The sequence below is a fragment of the Astatotilapia calliptera genome, chromosome 23 (assembly GCF_964374335.1).
Source record: "Astatotilapia calliptera chromosome 23, fAstCal68.1, whole genome shotgun sequence".
NCBI lineage: Eukaryota > Metazoa > Chordata > Actinopteri > Cichliformes > Cichlidae > Astatotilapia > Astatotilapia calliptera.
This window is the reverse complement of record NC_137443.1, coordinates 47,809,175-47,828,104: the sequence shown is the minus strand read 5'-3', so window position 1 is coordinate 47,828,104 and position 18,930 is coordinate 47,809,175. Positions and strand designations below refer to the sequence as shown.

The 18,930-nt window shown below is 45.6% G+C and overlaps 2 protein-coding genes across 9 annotated transcripts; both read left to right on the top strand.

Moving 5' to 3' along the window:
* On the top strand, nucleotides 1-8,221 carry ddx4 (DEAD (Asp-Glu-Ala-Asp) box polypeptide 4). Of its 6 annotated transcripts, none has more exons than XM_080297740.1 (23): nucleotides 1-123; nucleotides 739-764; nucleotides 853-904; nucleotides 1,021-1,068; nucleotides 1,149-1,202; nucleotides 2,346-2,366; nucleotides 2,445-2,504; nucleotides 2,763-2,807; nucleotides 2,888-2,917; nucleotides 3,000-3,044; nucleotides 3,375-3,410; nucleotides 3,486-3,521; nucleotides 3,608-3,649; nucleotides 3,733-3,875; nucleotides 5,611-5,763; nucleotides 5,839-5,993; nucleotides 6,084-6,213; nucleotides 6,293-6,459; nucleotides 6,589-6,734; nucleotides 6,836-6,935; nucleotides 7,266-7,536; nucleotides 7,631-7,738; nucleotides 7,812-8,221. In XM_080297740.1, exons 2-23 carry the CDS (start codon nucleotides 744-746, stop codon nucleotides 7,896-7,898), a joined length of 1,950 nt encoding a protein of 649 aa, XP_080153866.1. In that variant the 5' UTR covers nucleotides 1-123; nucleotides 739-743; the 3' UTR covers nucleotides 7,899-8,221. The 6 variants fall into 6 exon arrangements, with proteins under 6 accessions (XP_080153866.1, XP_080153864.1, XP_080153867.1 ...); XM_080297738.1 differs by having other exon boundaries at nucleotides 2-123; nucleotides 2,445-2,510; XM_026159392.2 differs by having other exon boundaries at nucleotides 8-118; nucleotides 734-764; nucleotides 2,445-2,510.
* A 6,131-nt stretch (nucleotides 8,222-14,352) lies between these two features.
* Nucleotides 14,353-18,479, top strand: ccdc14 (coiled-coil domain containing 14). Of its 3 annotated transcripts, none has more exons than XM_080297743.1 (11): nucleotides 14,353-14,493; nucleotides 14,577-14,620; nucleotides 14,706-14,781; nucleotides 15,109-15,181; nucleotides 15,357-15,473; nucleotides 16,169-16,666; nucleotides 16,980-17,082; nucleotides 17,163-17,224; nucleotides 17,424-17,567; nucleotides 17,730-17,832; nucleotides 17,935-18,479. In XM_080297743.1, the coding sequence occupies exons 1-11, from the start codon at nucleotides 14,470-14,472 to the stop codon at nucleotides 18,377-18,379; spliced, it is 1,689 nt and encodes a 562-aa protein (XP_080153869.1). In that variant the 5' UTR covers nucleotides 14,353-14,469; the 3' UTR covers nucleotides 18,380-18,479. The 3 variants fall into 3 exon arrangements, with proteins under 3 accessions (XP_080153869.1, XP_080153868.1, XP_026014135.1); XM_080297742.1 differs by having other exon boundaries at nucleotides 17,163-17,230; XM_026158350.2 differs by having other exon boundaries at nucleotides 14,354-14,493; nucleotides 15,357-15,458; nucleotides 17,163-17,230.
* The last annotated feature ends 451 nt before the right edge of the window (nucleotides 18,480-18,930 follow it).

The window sequence follows — 18,930 nt, the reverse complement described above, 5'->3', positions numbered from 1 at the left end:
GAAAATGGCGGAAGTTGCAAGTTTGCGGGTTGTGCGCTGTGCATGCGCGCGCCCCATTCTGTGAGCGCACGAGCAGGCTGCACCTCGAGGAAGAATCTCACCTGTGAAGACACTCAAAGTACGGTTATTCTACCTGGGCTAGTTTTACTACATTACTGTCACTTGTGAAACCAATTTTCGAAGAACAAGATGTAGTTATTATCAGTTTTATTAATCCCGTCGTGCTGTTTTTAGTTAGCGCTTCCAATGCTAACAGGTATCGCCTTTTACGTCCACTTGTAGTTTTTTTTGGTTTTGAGTGTATTCTCGAAACAGCGCTTTAAAAATGACTAATTTTAACTGTGCAAACACATGACTTAAAGCGTTATTTCGTGTTTGCGTCTAAATTGAGGGCGGAAGTTAGCCGCCGCCCTGCTCCCGCGTGCTCGATGTGTCTTGATTAGCTAGAAGAAGCGCGAAGTCATTTTCTGTACTTCAGAGTGAGCATTTAGAGCCACATTTGCTTTGCAACAGTCGACGTTTTGATTAAAGACACTTGCGCATTGTAAGTGTTTGTTAAAACAATTGTATTGTTTTAAGTGCATTTCACTTCTCGCGTGGTAGTCGTCACGTGCCAGATTCTCAGGAAAAGTTTAGCTTTTAATGTAGGAATGAAAGCGACAAAAAAAGGGGGGGGGGTGTCTTTGTTATCGTACGTGATTTACAAAATTTCTTGTGGTACTTTTTTCCTCAGGTGAGCAAGAATGGACGAGTGGGAAGAACAGGTAAGCTAGTGTAATATCCGAAGGCCACGCGTACGCACTTCGCTGAGCCAGTCAGGCAGCGTCCGACTGAAATTGCCCATGTTTACAGGAAACCGCTACCTCTGGTACTTGTGCACTCACCAGCCACACCTCAAATGCAGGTATGTTCCACTTCAGATTGTCTGCTTTAATTCTTTCTTCCAAGGGTTAAAATAAAGATTGGAGGCAGGTTAAGATTTATTTTGGTTTTATTCTGTATTTTAAAACATGTTTTTAGGTACACAAGGAGATTTCTGGAGCTCTGATCGTGGTGAATTTCAAAGAGGTGAGTGTAGAAAGACGATGGAGCCCTTACAGGAAGCGTCTTGCGTGACACTGAGGAGTGATTTAAATGTGTTCTTCCAGGTCGTGGTGGACGGGGCAGGGGAAGAGGAGGATTTAAAAACTCATCCTTCTCAGGTGCGCATTTAACACTCTGTTTAAGAAGTAGTATAATTGTCCTTTGAGCAAGTAAACGTATGAAAATTAGCATTATGTATGAGCTGTGAGGTGAAAAGCCAGTAGGCGTGTGTGTGTATGCCCGTCATTTGGCAAGCAATCATAGCTTTAAATAAAAAATATCCACCAACCTCTGGAGTTTCACCTGCAGCAATTAAGTTTCTTTTTTTGGTGACTGGTGAAGACCCATGTGAGCAAGGGAAACTGGATATGACATGCAAGGGCTGCATCTAAACACTGAAACTGACACTGTTTGGCATTTTAGTGGTGAAATTGTCCTGGATAATCCTCATTTCTGGATGACAAATTAGAGTAGATTTGATGTGGAAGAATGCTTTTTGGGATTGCATACAGCAGGGGTGTCCAATTTCAGGCCTCTAGTGCCTGTGCCCTGCAGGTTTTAGATCTCACCTTGGGTCAACACACCTGAATCAAATGATTAGTTCCTTAGCAGGCTTCTGGAGGACATGTTCAGGATGTAATTTATCCATTCAAATCAGCTGTGCTGGATCATGGACACATCTAAGACCTGCAGGACACCGGCCCATACAGTGTAAAAGATGAAAAGTGGAGGCAGTGTAATAGTGCATTAAACCTGTTTATCAGCCTCCATGGGGTTAAAGCTGTTGTTGCACAGACAGTCCTGAGCTCAGAAAATACTTTTCCTGATGAACTTTTGGAGGTTTTCCTGATGACTTCATGGCCCTAATGTCTCAATTTGGCTCACTACTGAATAAAACGTGTCCGTTCTTGTTCATTTTGATCATTCTGTGTCAGATTTATGCACTGTGCTCAAGACATTACTCCATCAGTGTGTGCTTTCAGTCAGACCCAGCTCTTATTTCAAAATGACAATGTTTGCAGCTAGAACAGTTGCCCCCCGCTGCTCGTTTAAAGAATGTTGCGTTATGGCACTTGGCTCTAGTTTTCACACCACAAGGTTTGCTTGATACTGTCACACACAGTACTTATCACGGAGGTGCCAATGGAGGAGCATGCAGGTGGTGGGAGAAATGGTTATCACGTTGTAGTAGGTGCATTTAGACGATTGTCGAAGGTATCTAATTTTAGTTATCTGATTTTTTTTTTGATTTTTTTTTTAAGGTGCTGAGGACAGTGCAAACGGTAAGCATGAAGAGTATTACATGAGCTGTTGTAGTTTTCCTCATTGTGTTTCCTGAGCGTTGCGTTTCTTCCTTTCAGATGGTGACAGCCAGAATAATACAGCAGAAAGGAGTAGCTTCAGCCGAAGAGGAGGCCGTGGTGGGGGTGTGTGTGTGTGGGGGGGGATATATACTGTTGGTCATCTCAGTGGAATGTTAGGCATTTGTAATACAGTTTCACAGATTATGAAAACTCTTCAAATTACAAATGCTGAAAGAAAAACCCTCAACTAGCAGTGTGAAAGAGGATTAACAAGCTCGTTCAGTCAGTAAAGCAGTGGTAATGCTGTGCCAGTATGCATGTTTATGCTGTAGTGAATAGAGCTGTTGATGGATGTAATATAAGTTGTGTTATCAGGGCGTGGCAGAGGATTCGGCAGAACGGATCACGGTGATTTTGACGGTAATAACTGGAATATTGACGTGTACGTCTGTTTGGCTTTGAGCTGGAACGCGTCTGACTTGATGTTCTTATTTTTACAGCCAATGAAGAGAATGGTGACCATACAAATGGTAGTGTTAATATTCCCATTAAGACACAAAAGTAGACTGAAAGAAATGCTTGTTTACAGTGTGAGCATTTTCTGCTTTTCAGTGTCGAGAGGAAGAAGAGGGGGCAGAGGAGGAAGCTATAGGCAAGGTACGAGTCTGATTCCACTCGTGGTGGGTTTTTTCCACTGCATGCAAATGCCACATTGACTCGTACTTGTTAGTGCTTTTTTACTACAAGCCTTAATCACACATTCACATGCATTCATACATGTATTGTTTTTCCTATGGCCTAAGCACTGTGTAAACTAAATGTTCACACACTCGCACTCCAGTGGGTGCACGTCGGGCTTCACCTGGGTTGGAAAAGCTGAGGGTCGATTAGTAGACTGCTGTGGCTCTGCAGACCTCCTGATAAATTTGATTGCAGTCAGTGTGGATTTTGAGTAAGAATAGCAGTTAATTGACTTGTGTTTTAAAGGTGGTGAGCAGGGTGGCAGAGGCGGCTTTGGAGGAGGTGAGTGAACGAGCAGTTCTGATCATGTGCAAATCTGTCAGAGGTGTCAGAAGTGTAATTTGTGTTGTGCTGCAGGCTACCGTGGGAAAGATGAAGAGGTCTTTGCTCAAGGTTGTTTTTCATTATTGACCTCAATGATTCAGTGCACATAGGTTTGAAAGATTTACTGATGTGGCTGGAATCTGTGTGTAACACAGGGAACCAGGATACACCTGCAGAGAAGACAGATGAGAGTGATAGTAAGTTAAACTTCCTGTTCACAGATCTGCAGCATGCCAGCTTTATCTTCCATTATGTGCAGCATTTCTGTTTCTCACTGCAGGACCCAGGGTTACCTACGTTCCCCCACCACCCTCTGAAGATGAGGAGTCCATTTTTTCCCATTATGAGTCCGGAGTCAACTTTGACAAGTACGATGAGATCTTGGTGGATGTCAGTGGAACCAACCCACCACCAGCTATAATGGTAAGAAATGTTAGGGGGCAATCCAGTAGGTACACAAATCTGTTATCAGCAGTTCTTTGCTGGCTTGGTACAAAACTGGTTACATCAGTGTCACACACTGATGTATGCATGCAGTACAGGTGCATGCATACATCAGTGTGTGACACTGATGTATGCAAAGTGAACATTTTCATGCCTGTCTGAGGAAAGTGTGTAGTGAGGGGTTTTACAGCATTAAAACATCTATAATAATTGTAAAAGAAATAAAGTTGGGTACTTCGGATTTCACCCATCGCAGGTTATTTTTAGAATGTAACTACCGCGATAAACGAGGGATCGCTGTATACCATAAGGAAATGGAGCTGGCGTGTAATTTCTTTTCAAGTGGTCAGATCAGCTGTTCATGAAAGATTTTGTGTAACTAGTTCAGTCTACTGGAAAAAACCTGTTAAGATCTTCTTTTTAAAGCCAAAGGAGCACACGTTGTGATTGCGATTCCATCACTTATTTCTCCTTGGCTCCGCTTTGAAAGTAAGCAGCTTATCAAAGACGTTATGTTTGTGTGAATGTAATTGCCTGCTGTGGCATGTTAGAGCCTGCATTTACTCAAGAAAAATAACGTATTATTTTTAATGTTAAACCAAGATGGCTGCCAAGTGGTGAGACTGTCTTGTAGAATTGAGTTTTATTATTTGAAGTTGATGTTTGTATGCATTTCAGGGACAGCTGTGAGCCATTTAACGATGCAAACGTTGAGTTGACAGAAAGGCGAGACTTTCTGCAGCCTGTAAGATGGCTGTTAACTTGTAGGACGGCACACAGGAGCAAGTTAATACACAAGACTTGCAACACTTGCGTTAGTTTCTAGTAGGGCTGTGCGATATGACAAAAATCTCATATCAGATAGAAGACATTTATCGTCCTGACAACGATATAAATCACAAAAATGTAACATTTTCTGTAAATTCTGTGAATCTCGGGCAGCTCGACTTGCGTTTAGTGTTTCCAGCTGCGCGTCCTTTACCTGAATTCAAGTATTTTAACCGATGCATGAAACGATACATTTTTAGACATAAGCTGTAACGGCCGCCGTTTTCTCTCAAACTTTGAGTCTAAGCTTTATTTTTTAGCACCTGACGGCTCTTTTTTTGCTTCTCATCCGTAAACTCTGCATACTCTTTGATGTGATTCAGTTTATTTTGAAAAGTCTCAACAGGATCTTGAGCTTTATTGTGAAAGGTTTACGTGGAAAACAAACAAGCGGACAGCAGAGCCACGCGATGATTTTACCGTTGCTAACAAAAACATATAAAAACAGGCGCTATTCGTCTGTAGTGTGGTTACATTAAATATAAGAGAAAGAGAGAACTGTAAGAAATTAATACAACCACTACAGTGACCATCAAAACCATGAAAAAATATTGCTGTAAACAGTTTATTTTACGACACCACGAAACAAACGACAGCATAATAGGAAACGACAGACGGTTTTATATCGTCATCTGATATATGTGGTTATAGTGAACAGCCCTAGTTTCTAGTATAACCGTGCAGATGGACACCATTCTGGTCAGATTTCTGGTGACTTCCCGCACTGGTTGAAGGAGCCGGCTCTGTTATAGTTGGAGCTGTTTGGAAGCAGCTCTAAGGCTGAGTTCAAACAGCTGCGTGAAACCTGAAGTAATTTAAAGCATGGTGTCACAGCAATATTGACTTGCCCTCCATGCTGGTGTACATTTCTTCTGCTTTCTCTCAGACATTTGATGAAGCAGCGCTGTGCGAGTCCCTAAAGAGAAACGTCAGCAAGTCTGGTTATGTGAAGCCCACCCCTGTGCAGAAGCACGGCATCCCCATCGTTTCTGCTGGCAGGGATCTCATGGCCTGCGCCCAGACTGGCTCTGGTAAAACGGTACGGTTTGGGAGAGTTGAACCTGGGTGTAGACCTGCTTGTGGACAGAGGTTAAATGTGGTCTCCCTCCACCAGGCTGCCTTCCTGCTACCAATCCTTCAACAGCTGATGGCAGATGGCGCGGCGGCCAGTTGCTTCAGTGAGACGCAGGAGCCTGAAGCCATCATTGTGGCGCCAACTAGGGAGCTCATCAACCAGATTTACCTGGAGGCCAGGAAGTTTGCCTATGGGTGTGTTTCTTTGTCAAAGCCAAAGAATAAGTGAACTCCACCAACATGTAGATAGAAGGTAAATTCAAGATGTTTGTCTCCACTCTGCAGCACATGTGTGCGACCTGTTGTAGTGTATGGTGGGGTCAGCACTGGACACCAAATAAGAGACCTCTCCAGGGGCTGCAATGTGTTGTGTGGAACACCAGGACGACTGCTGGACATGATTGGAAGAGGAAAGGTAAGGCCGTTTAAAGGTACCATCGATTGGATGACAAAATTGTGCAGCGCTTTCAGATGCTAATAAATGTGTGTTCCAGGTTGGCTTGACCAAAGTGCGTTACTTGGTGCTGGATGAGGCTGACCGCATGTTGGATATGGGCTTTGAGCCTGACATGCGCCGCCTGGTGGGCTCTCCTGGGATGCCATCGAAAGAGAACCGTCAGACTCTGATGTTCAGTGCTACTTTCCCCGAGGACATCCAGAGGTCTGCTGCCAGTTTGTACTCCTGACATACAACCAGGTCTGAATGCCTGCCAGCTCATCTCAGTGTGTGTGTGTGTGTGTGTGTGTGTGTGTGTGTGTGTGTGTGTGTGTGTGTGTGTGTGTGATATAGGCTGGCAGCTGACTTTCTAAAGACTGACTATTTGTTCTTGGCCGTGGGAATTGTGGGTGGAGCCTGCAGTGATGTGGAGCAGACATTTGTGCAGGTCACCAAGTTCGCTAAGAGGGATCAGCTTTTAGACCTCCTGAAATCAACAGGTATTTCAAGCTTCTGGGTTTCCAGTGTTGAGAAGAACTAAAGGTCAAAACAAACGATAGCTCAGTGTAACCGAACTGTGTGTTGTGGGTTTGTGCTGCAGGATCGGCGCGCACCATGGTGTTTGTAGAGACCAAGAGACAGGCTGATTTTATTGCCGTAATCTTGTGTCAGGAGAAGTTTCCAACTACCAGCATTCACGGGTAAGTGGTGTTTGTGTGTTTACTGTGGCTTTCATGGAGATGGTTGTCCTTTGTGTGACGTACTCACACATGCACTGATAACACAGTTCCACCCCCACACTTGCCTCTGTAAACTACCACTGTGCTATACTTAATTTTGTGCAATAACCCAAACTGTAAATAAATTGTGTGTATATATGTATATACATAGTTTTCTTTGTTCTAAATACTGTTCATATGTATATAGTGCTGCAGAAACTGTGCACCTCACCTTTCTTCCCCCACATGTCTGGAGATGCTCTAGATCTCACTGTACATCTATTCTATTCTATGTGCTGTGCTGGCTGCCAGTGACCGTGAGCAGTGGCAGCGAGAGCAGGCCCTTGGAGACTTCCGCTCTGGCAAATGTCCTGTCCTGGTGGCAACCTCTGTAGGTGCCCGTGGACTCGATATTCCAGATGTGCAGCTCGTGGTGAACTTTGACCTACCAAACAATATCGACGAGTATGTCCATCGTATCGGTAGAACCGGCCGCTGTGGCAACACCGGGAGGGCAGTGTCCTTCTATGATCCAGAAGCTAACAGTGAGTTGGCTCAATCACTGGTCACAATCCTGTCCAAGGTGAGAACGCTGCACTACAACTGCACAATGTGCATCACCACAAGTGCGTAAGGTGAGACCTGAGTGCTTTAAGCGAGATGTTTGGGATTGGCAGGCCCAGCAGGAGGTTCCCTCGTGGTTAGAGGCGGCTGCGTTCAGCGGCCATGGCCCCTCTGGCTTTAACCCACCCAGGAAACATTTTGCCTCCACAGACTTGAGGAAGGTAACTGGTTCAAGTTGTTTTGCACTGAATTCTCTGAGATGTTGTAGTGTTTCACATTGTGGTCCTTCTTCAGGGTCCACAGGGAGGCCTTTTCCAGGACAGCAGTGTAACGAGCCAGCTGGCAGCACAGACGGCTGCTGACGATGAAGAATGGGAGTGAGAGCGGCGCAGTCGCACAGCAATGATCCCAATTTTCTAAATTGTTGAGCTTGTTGGTGTTTTTAGTTTTGTTGGAAGAATAGTTTGTCACAGGCCAGAGAGTTAAAATGTTAGTACAGATAAAGTACTGTCATCAATATGTTGCAAAGTCTGTTTGTTTTGGGGTTTTCTTAGTTGTTTTTTTTTAGTTTTTTTTTTTTAGTTTTTTTTTTTTTAGTATTATTACTTTTTTGGAGTTAAACAGTTTTTGTGTAAACAGCGTGTCTTACTCAAAGCCAATCTCATTGTAGTTCTGTTTCTTATCTGAATAAATGTTTAAAGCAACACTTTCATTTATTACAGCCAGCTCAGTAGGTCCTTCAGGAATGATTCAAACACACCTGGAAAACCCAGCTGCTGCCTGGAAATCGATTAAATTCATTCATTCACATTCAATCCATTTCCAGACAGGTGCCGAGTCCCAGTGCACAGTGGTCTGCTTCCAGTCCCAGAGATGGTTGATGTGGATCAGGAGGACCCAGCACCTCTCACGATGTATTCAATCACTGAGCACTGGGACCCAGAAGGGGCGTTTCCATGTAGGTTGCTGGGCTGAAGGCCTTTAATATCCACAGTATTCCTGAGTTCGTGCAATTACACCTGATTGAAAGCGGAAGATTAATTTTTTTTTTCCTGCTTGCACTGTTGATGCTTGCAGGGTTACACCTTCAGTGTTCATAAGTTTCTCTCACTGCAGTTTCTTTCACTTGGCTGAAATAGCAACACGTTGTGGATACACTAGGTATGTTTTAATAAGTGGCGAGGACAATACATTAGCAGTGCCTCACCCATCACCTCCCACGGACTGATGATGTAAAACTATGGCCCAGTGTTCTCTAGGTCAACATCAAGAGCACCAAGGTGTACAACTACCTGCAACAAAATTGATCAAGTACTGCTCTTTATTTTTCTTAACGCAGCCATAGAGGGCGCTGTTTGTAAACTGAAACATGCTGAAATTAATGGCAACATTTTTCTACATTTAGCTCCAAACCTGATAGAAGTAACTTTTAAGTTTAAACTGCAGATGTCTATTATTAAAAGATACCTCCGTTATAAAGCTTTCAAATGTATTAAAATGTTCATATATTTTTGTATCACATGCCATTACATCCTGTCACACACACACACACACACACACACATGCTAATAAGTAAGCTTGAAAAACAGGAAATGCTATGCAACTGTCTCTTGGTATAAATAAATCTGACTGCAATGCCTCGGGTGTGAGTATCACTCGATCACTCACCCGTGCACGTAGCTCTATGAAACTCCTTATGACTGTCTTGTATTCCTTCATCGTATTTAAAAATGTCACACACCACTGACAAAACCTTATAAAAAAACATGTTTGGGTTTTGTTTTTTGTTTTTTTTTTAGTCACTTTTTCCAACATTTACATTTGTTACAGGAAGCTAAATATTTAGCACATTTATTCTACTGGTCAATGGAAATACTGAAATAAAAGCCCTGCTCTAAAGTAGCTGTAGTGGTCAGGTTGTGACTGCTCTGCCTTGATGGTCACTTCTCACCAGGATGTCCAGCAATTTAGCTGAAAACATGGGCAGAGCCGTTTTGGTTCAGCAGCAGTGCCCTTCAGCAGCTGTTCTGTACATTTCTAGAACAAATTAAAAATGAAAAGACTCGAATGAAGGTGAAGGGCAGACTTTCATCTTTAATTCAGTGGGTTGGACAAAAAGACTGCATAAAGATGTGAGGAACTAAAGCTCCTTTTCAACAGAATCCCTTCATTTCAGAGACTCATTAGTATTTGGACAAATGAACTTTAAGTGGAATGTTCATTTCTATTACTTTATTCAAACGCTGCCCAATCACTGTGACTACATTTAGCTGGATGTGGGCTGACTGTCTCTAAACACCTCAGTTCATCCAGCTGCTTCTGTCCTGTGTCACGTCATCAATAAACACTAGTGTCCCAGTGGCAGCTGAGCCCGCCCAAACCATCACACTGCCTCCGCAGTGTTTTACAGATGATGTGAGTTGTTCCACACCTCCAAATTTTTTTTCTTTTCCATCATTCTGGTAGAGGTTTCATGTGTCCAAAGCACGTTTGTCCAAAACTGTGCCGGCTTTTTTACATGTTTTTTTTTTTTTAACGAAGTCCAATCTAGCCTTCCTATTCGTGAGGCTGCAGCGAACCCTCTGTATTTACCTTCATATAGTCTTCTCTTTATGGTAGACTTTGAAATTGATACGCCTGCCTGCTGGAGAGTGTTGTTCACTTGGTTCACTGTTGTCATGGGGTTTCTCTTCACCATGGAAATGATTCATGTAGCAATTTCTCTGATTGGTTGTTCTGTTCAGTTCTGTTGGACCACATGTTGCCTGTTCACAGTAAAATTTCCAAATGCGAACACTGCACCTTAAATCATCTCCAGGCCATTTATCCGCTTAATTGATAACAACATAACGAAGGAATTGTCCATACCTGCCTATGAGCCTTCGAGTCCCTTGTCCAATTACCTTTGTTGCCTTCAAAAAGAGGGTAAGACGAAGAAACTCCTAAATGCTTCATCCAATTCCAACATGGATAATCAAAGCTGAGTCTGCACATCATGTCCATGATATAACTATAAGCGGAATATGTTTCAGTAAACGAAACTCGTCAGTGTCCAAATATACACGGACCTAGCTGCAGGCCTTTTCTACTCTGAGTGCTCAGAGCACTTTGTACGACACATCTCAGTTACACATTCACAGCAAACACATTAGTGCTTTTTCTGTCCAACATTCACACACAGTCACAGTCAGATAAACCCACTGGGAGCTGTAGAGCACCCGCAGATCAAATCGCCAACTTAGTAGACAAACCCGCTCTAGCCACGCCCACGCCACACGTTTTGTGGTGTAATGTCTCCTTTAATTATCAGTATTTAAGACATCAACATTTTGATTTGACACACATGAGTGAAGTGCTAATCTACACGATAAAAATGGTTCAGTGCTCTGTGTAATGGGTAGACCATAGTATCATAGTCTGAGTCTACACGTTCCATGAAAGGGTAACAGAAGCCTTAGGGATGTATCTGTGTTTGCATTTCAGGTTCCTCTTCCATCAGTTCCTCAAGCTCGTGCTCCACACTCATGTTTTGTGTAGGAAAAACAAGACCTGCAAACACAATACAAAAGATGTTGTGTGCTCGCCCTTGTCTTCAGCATCAACGTTACGCATACCGAGAGGAGATTTAAGAGCAAAACCAGCACAAGATGCCTTATTGGGAAGATCTCACTGGTCTGAAGCACAACAATCTTCAGAAAGCTGCACAGGAAAACATTTGATATTGCAGTGCAGAGATATTTACTTTCTGATTCATACAAGGTACATCTGAAAAATGGAAGCGGTGAACATGGTGAATGGAAACGTATTGAAACTGTAAGCTCCATGACCAGTTTGATTTTGTGACTGCAGTGAGTATGAACAGAATTCCTGTGGTGTTTGTTTGATTCACAAGGACATCATTAATGTGTCTGATTTTAATGTTTACAGATCATCACAGCCAAGCGGGGACATGTGCCCAACTTTCACTACTTTATTTGAGTGGAATTTAAAGATCATTATGGTGATTTTGATTTCAGTCCATTTTCTTACCAAGACATCGCCATGAAACGAGTGCTGGGAACAGAAAAAGGGAAGAACACGAATAACTGAACATTTCTAGGCTGAAGCTTTTGCCCTACAGCACATTCTGGATGACAACACGTTTTAATAATATTTCACCAAAACAATGTTTCATGAACAAAGATGATTATACTTTTATTTCATGAATGAAGAGTTATGGAGGAAATGATGGTTGTAAATTTCTCCAGTGCGTGGAAAGTAAGCAGAAACTCACATGTCCATGAGTCAATCCAGGACTACGTGACACACAGATGTATGAAAGCTTACAACTGACGAGCAAAGCACAGACAGAACCTCTGTGTTTTTATAAATACATTAGTCATATAGCTCAAGCTTCCTTGACTATTTTCGAGCCACCAGGTTAACGGTGGTTTTCCTTTGATTTGACATAAGGAGCTGACAGACACACTTGGAGAAAGGATGAAGAGGCATTTGCGAAGGCTTTTGCTACTAGGAGCAGCAAAGTTGCAGCCATAGGTTTTCAAGCAGCTCCTAAAATAACATTCATTCATGATGAAAGCAAACATCTGCCCATTGCGCACACATGTGCAAATGAGCTTCTGTGTTTTGTAAGTGAAACAACAATGGCTGATGATGATGCAGCACTCACCACTCACACTTGGAAAACAGTAAATGTCTCGTAAGCTGCAATAACATTTGGTTATTCTGGTAATCTGATGCCTTATGAACCCTTCAGCTCCAAATTTAATTTAGATATCAAGGAACAATATCAACCCCCGGACCCACTCCGGGTCGGGGATGAGTTCCTGCCCCAAGTGGAGGAGTTCAAGTATCTCGGGGTCTTGTTCGCAAGTGATGGGAGAAGGGAGCCGGAGATCGACAGACGGATTGGGGCTGCAGCTGCAGTAATGCGGACGCTGCACCGGTCCGTCGTAGTGAAGAGGGAGCTGAGTGTAAAAGCGAAGCTCTCAGTTTACCGGTCGATCTACGTCCCTACCCTCACCTATGGCCACGAGCTGTGGGTAGTGACCGAAAGAACGAGATCGCGGATACAAGCGGCAGAAATGAGCTTCCTCCGAAGGGTGGCTGGCCTCTCCCTTAGAGATAGGGTGAGAAGTTCGGCCATCCGGGAGGGGCTCAGAGTAGAGCAGCTGCTGCTCCACATCGAAAGGAGCCAGCTGAGGTGGTTCGGGCATCTGACAAGGATGCCCCCTGGGCGCCTCCTGGGTGAGGTGTTCCGGGCATGTCCCACTGGGAGGAGGCCCCGGGGCAGACCCAGGAAACGCTGGAGAGATTATATCTCTCGGCTGGCCTGGGAACGCCTTGGTATTCCCCCGGATAAGCTGGAGGAGGTGGCTGGGGAGAGGGAGGTCTGGGCCTCTTTGCTTAGGCTGCTGCCCCCACGACCCGGCCCCGGACAAAGCGGATGAAGATGGATGGATGGATGGATGTGCTGGAAGTAACAAAGACAAGGATTTTCAGGTCAACCTGACTTCAAAGTACAGGGTGGGCCATTTATATGGATACACTGTAACAACATGGGAATGGTTGGTGATATTAAAGTCCTGTTTGTGGCACATTAGTATATGTGAGGGGGCAAACTCCTCAAGATGGGTGGTGACCATGGTGGCCATTTAGGAGTCGGCCATCTTGGATACCGCTTTTGTTTTTCCAACCGGAAGAGGGTCATGTGACACATCAAACTTATTGGTAATGTCACAAGAACAACAATGGTGTGCTTGGTTTCAACGTAACTTTATTCTTTCATGAGTTATTTACAAGTTTCTGACCACTTATAAAATGTGTTTAATGTGCTGCCCATTGTGTTGGATTGTCAATGCAACCCTCTTCTCCCACTCTTCACACACTGATAGCAACACCGCAGGAGAAATGCCAGCACAGGTATCCAGTATCCGTAGTTTCAGGTGCTGCACATCTCGTATCTTCACACCAGAGACAATTGCCTTCAGCCGGATAAGCTGGAGGAGGTGGCTGGGGAGAGGGAGGTCTGGGCCTCTTTGCTTAGGCTGCTGCCCCCGCGACCCGGCCCCGGACAAAGCGGATGAGGATGGATGGATGGATGGAACAATATCAAAGTTATTAAAGCAAATCCAGAACCTGTTGTGTCCACCTCTTAAAATCTGCATCATAACTATAGGAGTCCAAGGTTTCCTGAACTTCTGCTTAATGGACTTTCTGTTAATGATAGAAAGTTGTCCAATAAGAACATTATTTATCCGAGAGCTGCGTTCATTCTTAGCTAACAGATCAGCTCCTCACCTCCAATCTAGACAAGTTGTGAATGAACTGATTGATAGTGTTTAACCATCAAGACCCTGCTGGCTGCTCTTTCTGTAACGAAGATGCAGCTACACTGTTGTTTGGCTTCATCTAAAGACACTGTATTGATTGGTTGTTTCACAGCAAAACCAGAATATCGACCTTTAAATTAAATGTTAGAATAATCTGTGGTCAATTTTTTATACACAAATGCCGTTATTTAAAAACTCGCCCTTGAAATTCATAAAATGTCCAAAAATGTTAAGCCAACCGCACATTTCATCTAATTTTGTTTTGTAATTTACTTTTTTGAATTATTATTTCAATATATGTAATTTGATTCTTGTCACCATGTACTGCTGGTCCTTTTCTTTCTGCTCGTGTCTGTTTGTAGCGCTGCTGAGTCTGAAGGATTTGCTGCGCCAAGTTTTTGTTAAAACAAAAAACGGCAGCCCCGCAGCCGCCTTCATCCGGGACCTACGGGGCGGGGCAGTTGCGCCTGTCGTTTGTGAAGGGAGCAATTTGATTGGACGGTTTTAATGTTTTCCCTTTCAAACGCGCTCTGAACCGGAAGCTCTAAACGAGCCGAGAACTTGCAGCGCGCAGTGCTTGAATCCGAGTAACGGCGGCAGCGCTCAGGCTGGCGGAGACCATGAGAGGAAGAGCTCAGCGCAAGGTAGGACTGAATGAACACGCAGTCAGAGCTTCCACTGTCAGAGACAGGTGTGAGGCTTCACGCGTGGTTTCTGTGACCGGCAGGTGGTGACGTCAGGAAGGCTGACGGGAGCAGCCAGAGGGGGTCTGTGAGTACACCCGCCTAAATGTAGCGTTTTCTGTGTCTGCATGTGTACGTGTGCCTGTTAGCGCTCTCCTCACTGTTGTTTTCAGAGCCAGCTTAAATCCAGGAACAGCTGCCTGCCCTGAGCCCGCCTACTCCCTGTACTCCACCGACTCCGAGGGCCAGGTGATGAGACCGTTCACGCCCCGCCCACATTATGTATACGCAGACCACGGGTGGCGACATGTGAAGCTAACACTTTTATTATGAGTTCTCAGGATTTATTCACCTGGTTGTGTAGCAGTACTAAATATTAACAGTGTCACATCCAGGCATGACCGAGTCTTTGCCACAACACACACCTCAGGGTAGTAAACATGGGGAGGTGAACAGAGGAAATCTAGCACTTCCACAAAGTCAGAAGGCTTGACAGACAAACCACTAACCCACACTACCGCATCATCGGCTCGGTGTCTGAACACATGTCAATAAACCGGACGTGTCTGCCCCCAGGTCATCAGTCTGCACAAGGGCCTGGACCGCTGTGCTGCCCTGCTCAGTGGGATCCTTCAGGCTGATAAGGCAGGTCAGAGGAGCTTCCTAATGCTGTAGATCAGCTCAGTTTGTTACAAGTCACAGTACAAAAGCTTAAAGTATCAACCTGTTCCTGTGTGGTTACACTGAGGATTTTCTGTATAAGTTAGATCTGTCCAACACTTACTGGTTGAATGCAACATAATAGTACTCTGTGTGTGTGTAAGTGTCTCCGAGGCTTCACAGAACAGTAAGCAGTGCAGCAGCCAAACCAAGGCTTTCCACATCAACAGGGAAAAAGAGCTTGAAGAAAGGGCCTCCAAAGGCAGGTGGGCGTGTTCGAGGTTTGCTTTACTGCACACTCTTACAAGACAGTCGCTGAGAACTAAATGACATAAAGGTCTCGTGTTAATTCCACTGTGGGACTATAAACTGCAGAGGACAGGATTACATTGATGGTGTCCAAAAGCTTTTAGGATTTTCGTTCATTTGTTCTGGAAAATGGATTCAAGGCTTATAACTTAGCAACAGTTGCTTAGAGCCGCCTCTAGGAGCCCCTCAAAAGTAGAGCTGAACCATCCATGTCCTGTTGGTCACATGAGGCAGAGACTAAGAACGGACCCCCGACGTCCCTCCCCAGCCACCTCCTGCAGCTCATCTGGGGGAACACTAAGACATTTCCAGGCCAGCTTAGAGATATCGTCTTTCCAGTGTGTGATGTGCCAGGGCCGCCTTCTCGTGGGACATGCCCAAACACCCAGGAGGCATCATAATGAGCCACCTCAGGTTCCTCCCTTTGATGTGGAACTGCAGCAGTTCCACTGCGAGTCCCTCCTGAACGACTGAAATTCTACTCTCACACTAGAGGAGAGCCCGGCCACCCTTTGGAGGAAGCTCATTCTTTTAATCAATCAGGACATGAGCACCAACAAACTGATTGGCTGATGCACACATCAGGCAGGATTGCAGATGCAGCTTTATAAATATGTGAGAAAACACGTGTAGAAAGTCTAATGTTAATCATTCCTCCACCTTCCAGGCCAGAAGAGCGCGTCAGGCCGGCATGGATCGGACAGCAGAACTCCACGAGGACACCCGTCTGCCCGTCCTGCACCACATTCAGGAGTGAAGCTACATCCACCTCAGAAACCATGTCCCACCCAGCTGCAGTCTCACTTACTTTCACCTCGGCTTCTTCCTCGCACCGTCAGTCCGCCCCGGCACGAGGCGTCCGTCCTTCTGTCGGTGCGTCAGTCCTCCTCTCTCTCGAGCCATCGGACTGCCTGCCGGCCTGACTCTGAGACGCCTCGCACTGCGTGTGATGAAGCACCAGAGTTTGTTCCTGTGAGAGACACGCACACCCAGAGCCCCAGCACACACACTCTCACACATGCACACGGAGACAGCTGCAGTATGAAGATGGCACACTTCCAGCTGGAGCCTGGACAGGCTGAGGAGAGCAACACTGAGGCACAAACAAAAGCTCACAAGCTTCAGCATCTGTTCGCACAACTCAAGCCTCTGATTGCTGGACAAGGTAAAGTGACTGTGTGCATCTCACCCCTGGACCCTGCCAGACATCACTCACACAAACACAACCTCTGTGATACCTGAATGCATCGAACACTAAGCTACATGTCACTGATGTGGGAGCTCAGCAAAGTTCTGCTGACGTGGACTTCTGCTGTAGTCACACACAGGACGTGAGCCTCTGTGTCACACTGTGTGTGTGTGTGTGTGTGTGTGTGTGTGTGTGTGTGTGTGTGTGTGTGTGTGTGTGTGTGTGTGTGTGTGTGTGTGTGTGTGTGTGTGTGTGTGTGTGTGTGTGTGTGTGTGTGTGTGTGTGTCAGGCAGTGTAGCAGAGAGCCTACTCAGTCATCTGGAGCAGATGGTGTCCACAGCACAGATGAATAATAGTGCTTCAAACATCCAGAGTGTGTCAGACCTGCACAGGTGAGACACACGACGTCCTTCACTTCACTGGACTCTGACGTTTTTGGTATAACGTACGTGTGTGTGTGTGTGTGTCCTAGGTGTGTGAGGAACCTGGACCAGCAGCCAGAGATGGAGAGACATCAGAACCAGGCGATGCTCTGTAACTGTAAATTGTGTGACAGTCATAAATAGTTGTGTATTTATTTCATTTGTATTAAAATAACACAGTCAGCTCGAGCTGCGTCACACTAAGGTAAACCCAACAACAGACACACTGTGATTTTACTGTTGGGTTCAGTTTGGTCAGTCAGGGTAAAAAGCTTTAACTGACTGGGGAGTAATTGAAAAGGTCTCCACAGGGCAGAGACTTCAGGAAGAGCTCACTGCTGCTCAGTCCAGGCTGCAGGAACTCCAAGATGACCTGACGGACCTACGGCAAACCCTGCAGGACACACAGAGCCAGCTGAGAGACCGAGAGGCTGAAACTGCACTCGTTAAGATGGGTACGCACTCGCAGTGAGTCCTGCTGATGATCTGAGCTGTGGGCTCTTTGTGATGAAATCACCTCCATTATCAAAGTGAAAGACACTGCCATGAACAACATCGTGTGTGTGTGTGTGTGTGTGTGTGTGTGTGTGTGTGTGTGTGTGCGCGCGCGCGTGCAGAGCTGGAGGCCAGTAAGAGTAGGTTACTGGACAGTGAGCGGGAGAGGAGTAAGCTGGCCTCGCTGGCACAACAAAGGCTGAAGGAGATGGAGCACCTCCACAGGTGGGCCTGTGTGGGTGGGCGTCACCCCCCAGAATGAGCCCTACAGCTGAAAGTGTGACACGATTCAGAACTGTTCCTCACTCATGTCGTCTTCTGCTTCAGTCTCCTCTCAGCAGATCATGCTGTTGACAGCTCTGTGTCAGAGACGAGCCAACACCAGCACAGACGGATGCCAGCGCCCCCTACTGACCACATCGCCCAATACCTGAAGTCTCTTAGCCAGATAGCGCCTGTGCAGTGTGTGGATGCAGAGAGAGATTCAGACTCGGCACATCTAGACGTCACAGCTCAGAGGAGAGAAGATCGTGCAGGGACTCGGCCCGAGTCTGATCGTGAGCGGTCCGCTGGTCCAGGTGAAGCCCTGCGGCCAGAGGACGCTCGCAGGCAGCTGTTTAACTCCACGCTGTCCCAGAGTGAAACGGAGTCTGTGTGGTCTGATTTGACCTTTGACACCAGAGACGAAGCAGCGTTCAGAGACGGCCTGGCAGCTTTGGACGCTAGCATAGCCAGTCTCCAGAAGACTATTAAGCTGGACCTGAGGCGGTGACCGTGCTGGTCTTTGTATTCATCCATGTTTGGGCCGTGCTGATGAACTGTTCTGTAAAGTGTTGTTTAAGATTGGGAATAAAGCTGTTTTTATGAATGTCTTCATGGACAGACACTGCTTTGTTCTGCTGCTCGTGGAGGTTTACAACTTTCTAACAAGTCATAACATACAGACAGAACATACACCAAAAATGATCCTTCATTCTGGCGGCCGGGACACTCAAACTCCTCAGGTTAGTGAATTTGCACAAGAAAGCAGAAAATGATCAGCATGAACCCAAAGTGCCGTCTGAGAGAAGAAACCTGGACTGCAGGGAAAGTATTGAGATGATCCCAGAGGCAGTGCAGGTGCATTATCTCTGGGGTCAATATAAATGTAGACGGGCAAAATAAATCCAGCAGCCACAAGTTTGAGTGCACGGTGTCGTCCACGAATGTGGAGCACAGCTCTTTATACACAGCTAGAGCGCAGGCTGGTGTCACAGCGGCGCTGTCCCACGTAGTGACGTCATCTCTGAGTCCAGGCAGTCTTTGGGTTTCTCTTCAGGCGGC

Bases quoted from the DNA above. Each gene is read 5' to 3' on its own strand.
- ddx4 (XM_080297738.1), top strand. From the start codon at position 744: ATGGACGAGTGGGAAGAACAG. The intron at 2,808-2,887 runs GTAATAACTGGA...TTATTTTTACAG, and splicing joins GGATCACGGTGATTTTGACG to CCAATGAAGAGAATGGTGAC. The intron at 6,936-7,265 runs GTAAGTGGTGTT...GCTGGCTGCCAG, and splicing joins CCAACTACCAGCATTCACGG to TGACCGTGAGCAGTGGCAGC.
- ccdc14 (XM_080297742.1), top strand. From the start codon at position 14,470: ATGAGAGGAAGAGCTCAGCGCAAG. The intron at 14,782-15,108 runs GTGATGAGACCG...GTCTGCCCCCAG, and splicing joins CCACCGACTCCGAGGGCCAG to GTCATCAGTCTGCACAAGGG. The intron at 17,568-17,729 runs GTACGCACTCGC...GCGCGCGTGCAG, and splicing joins AACTGCACTCGTTAAGATGG to AGCTGGAGGCCAGTAAGAGT.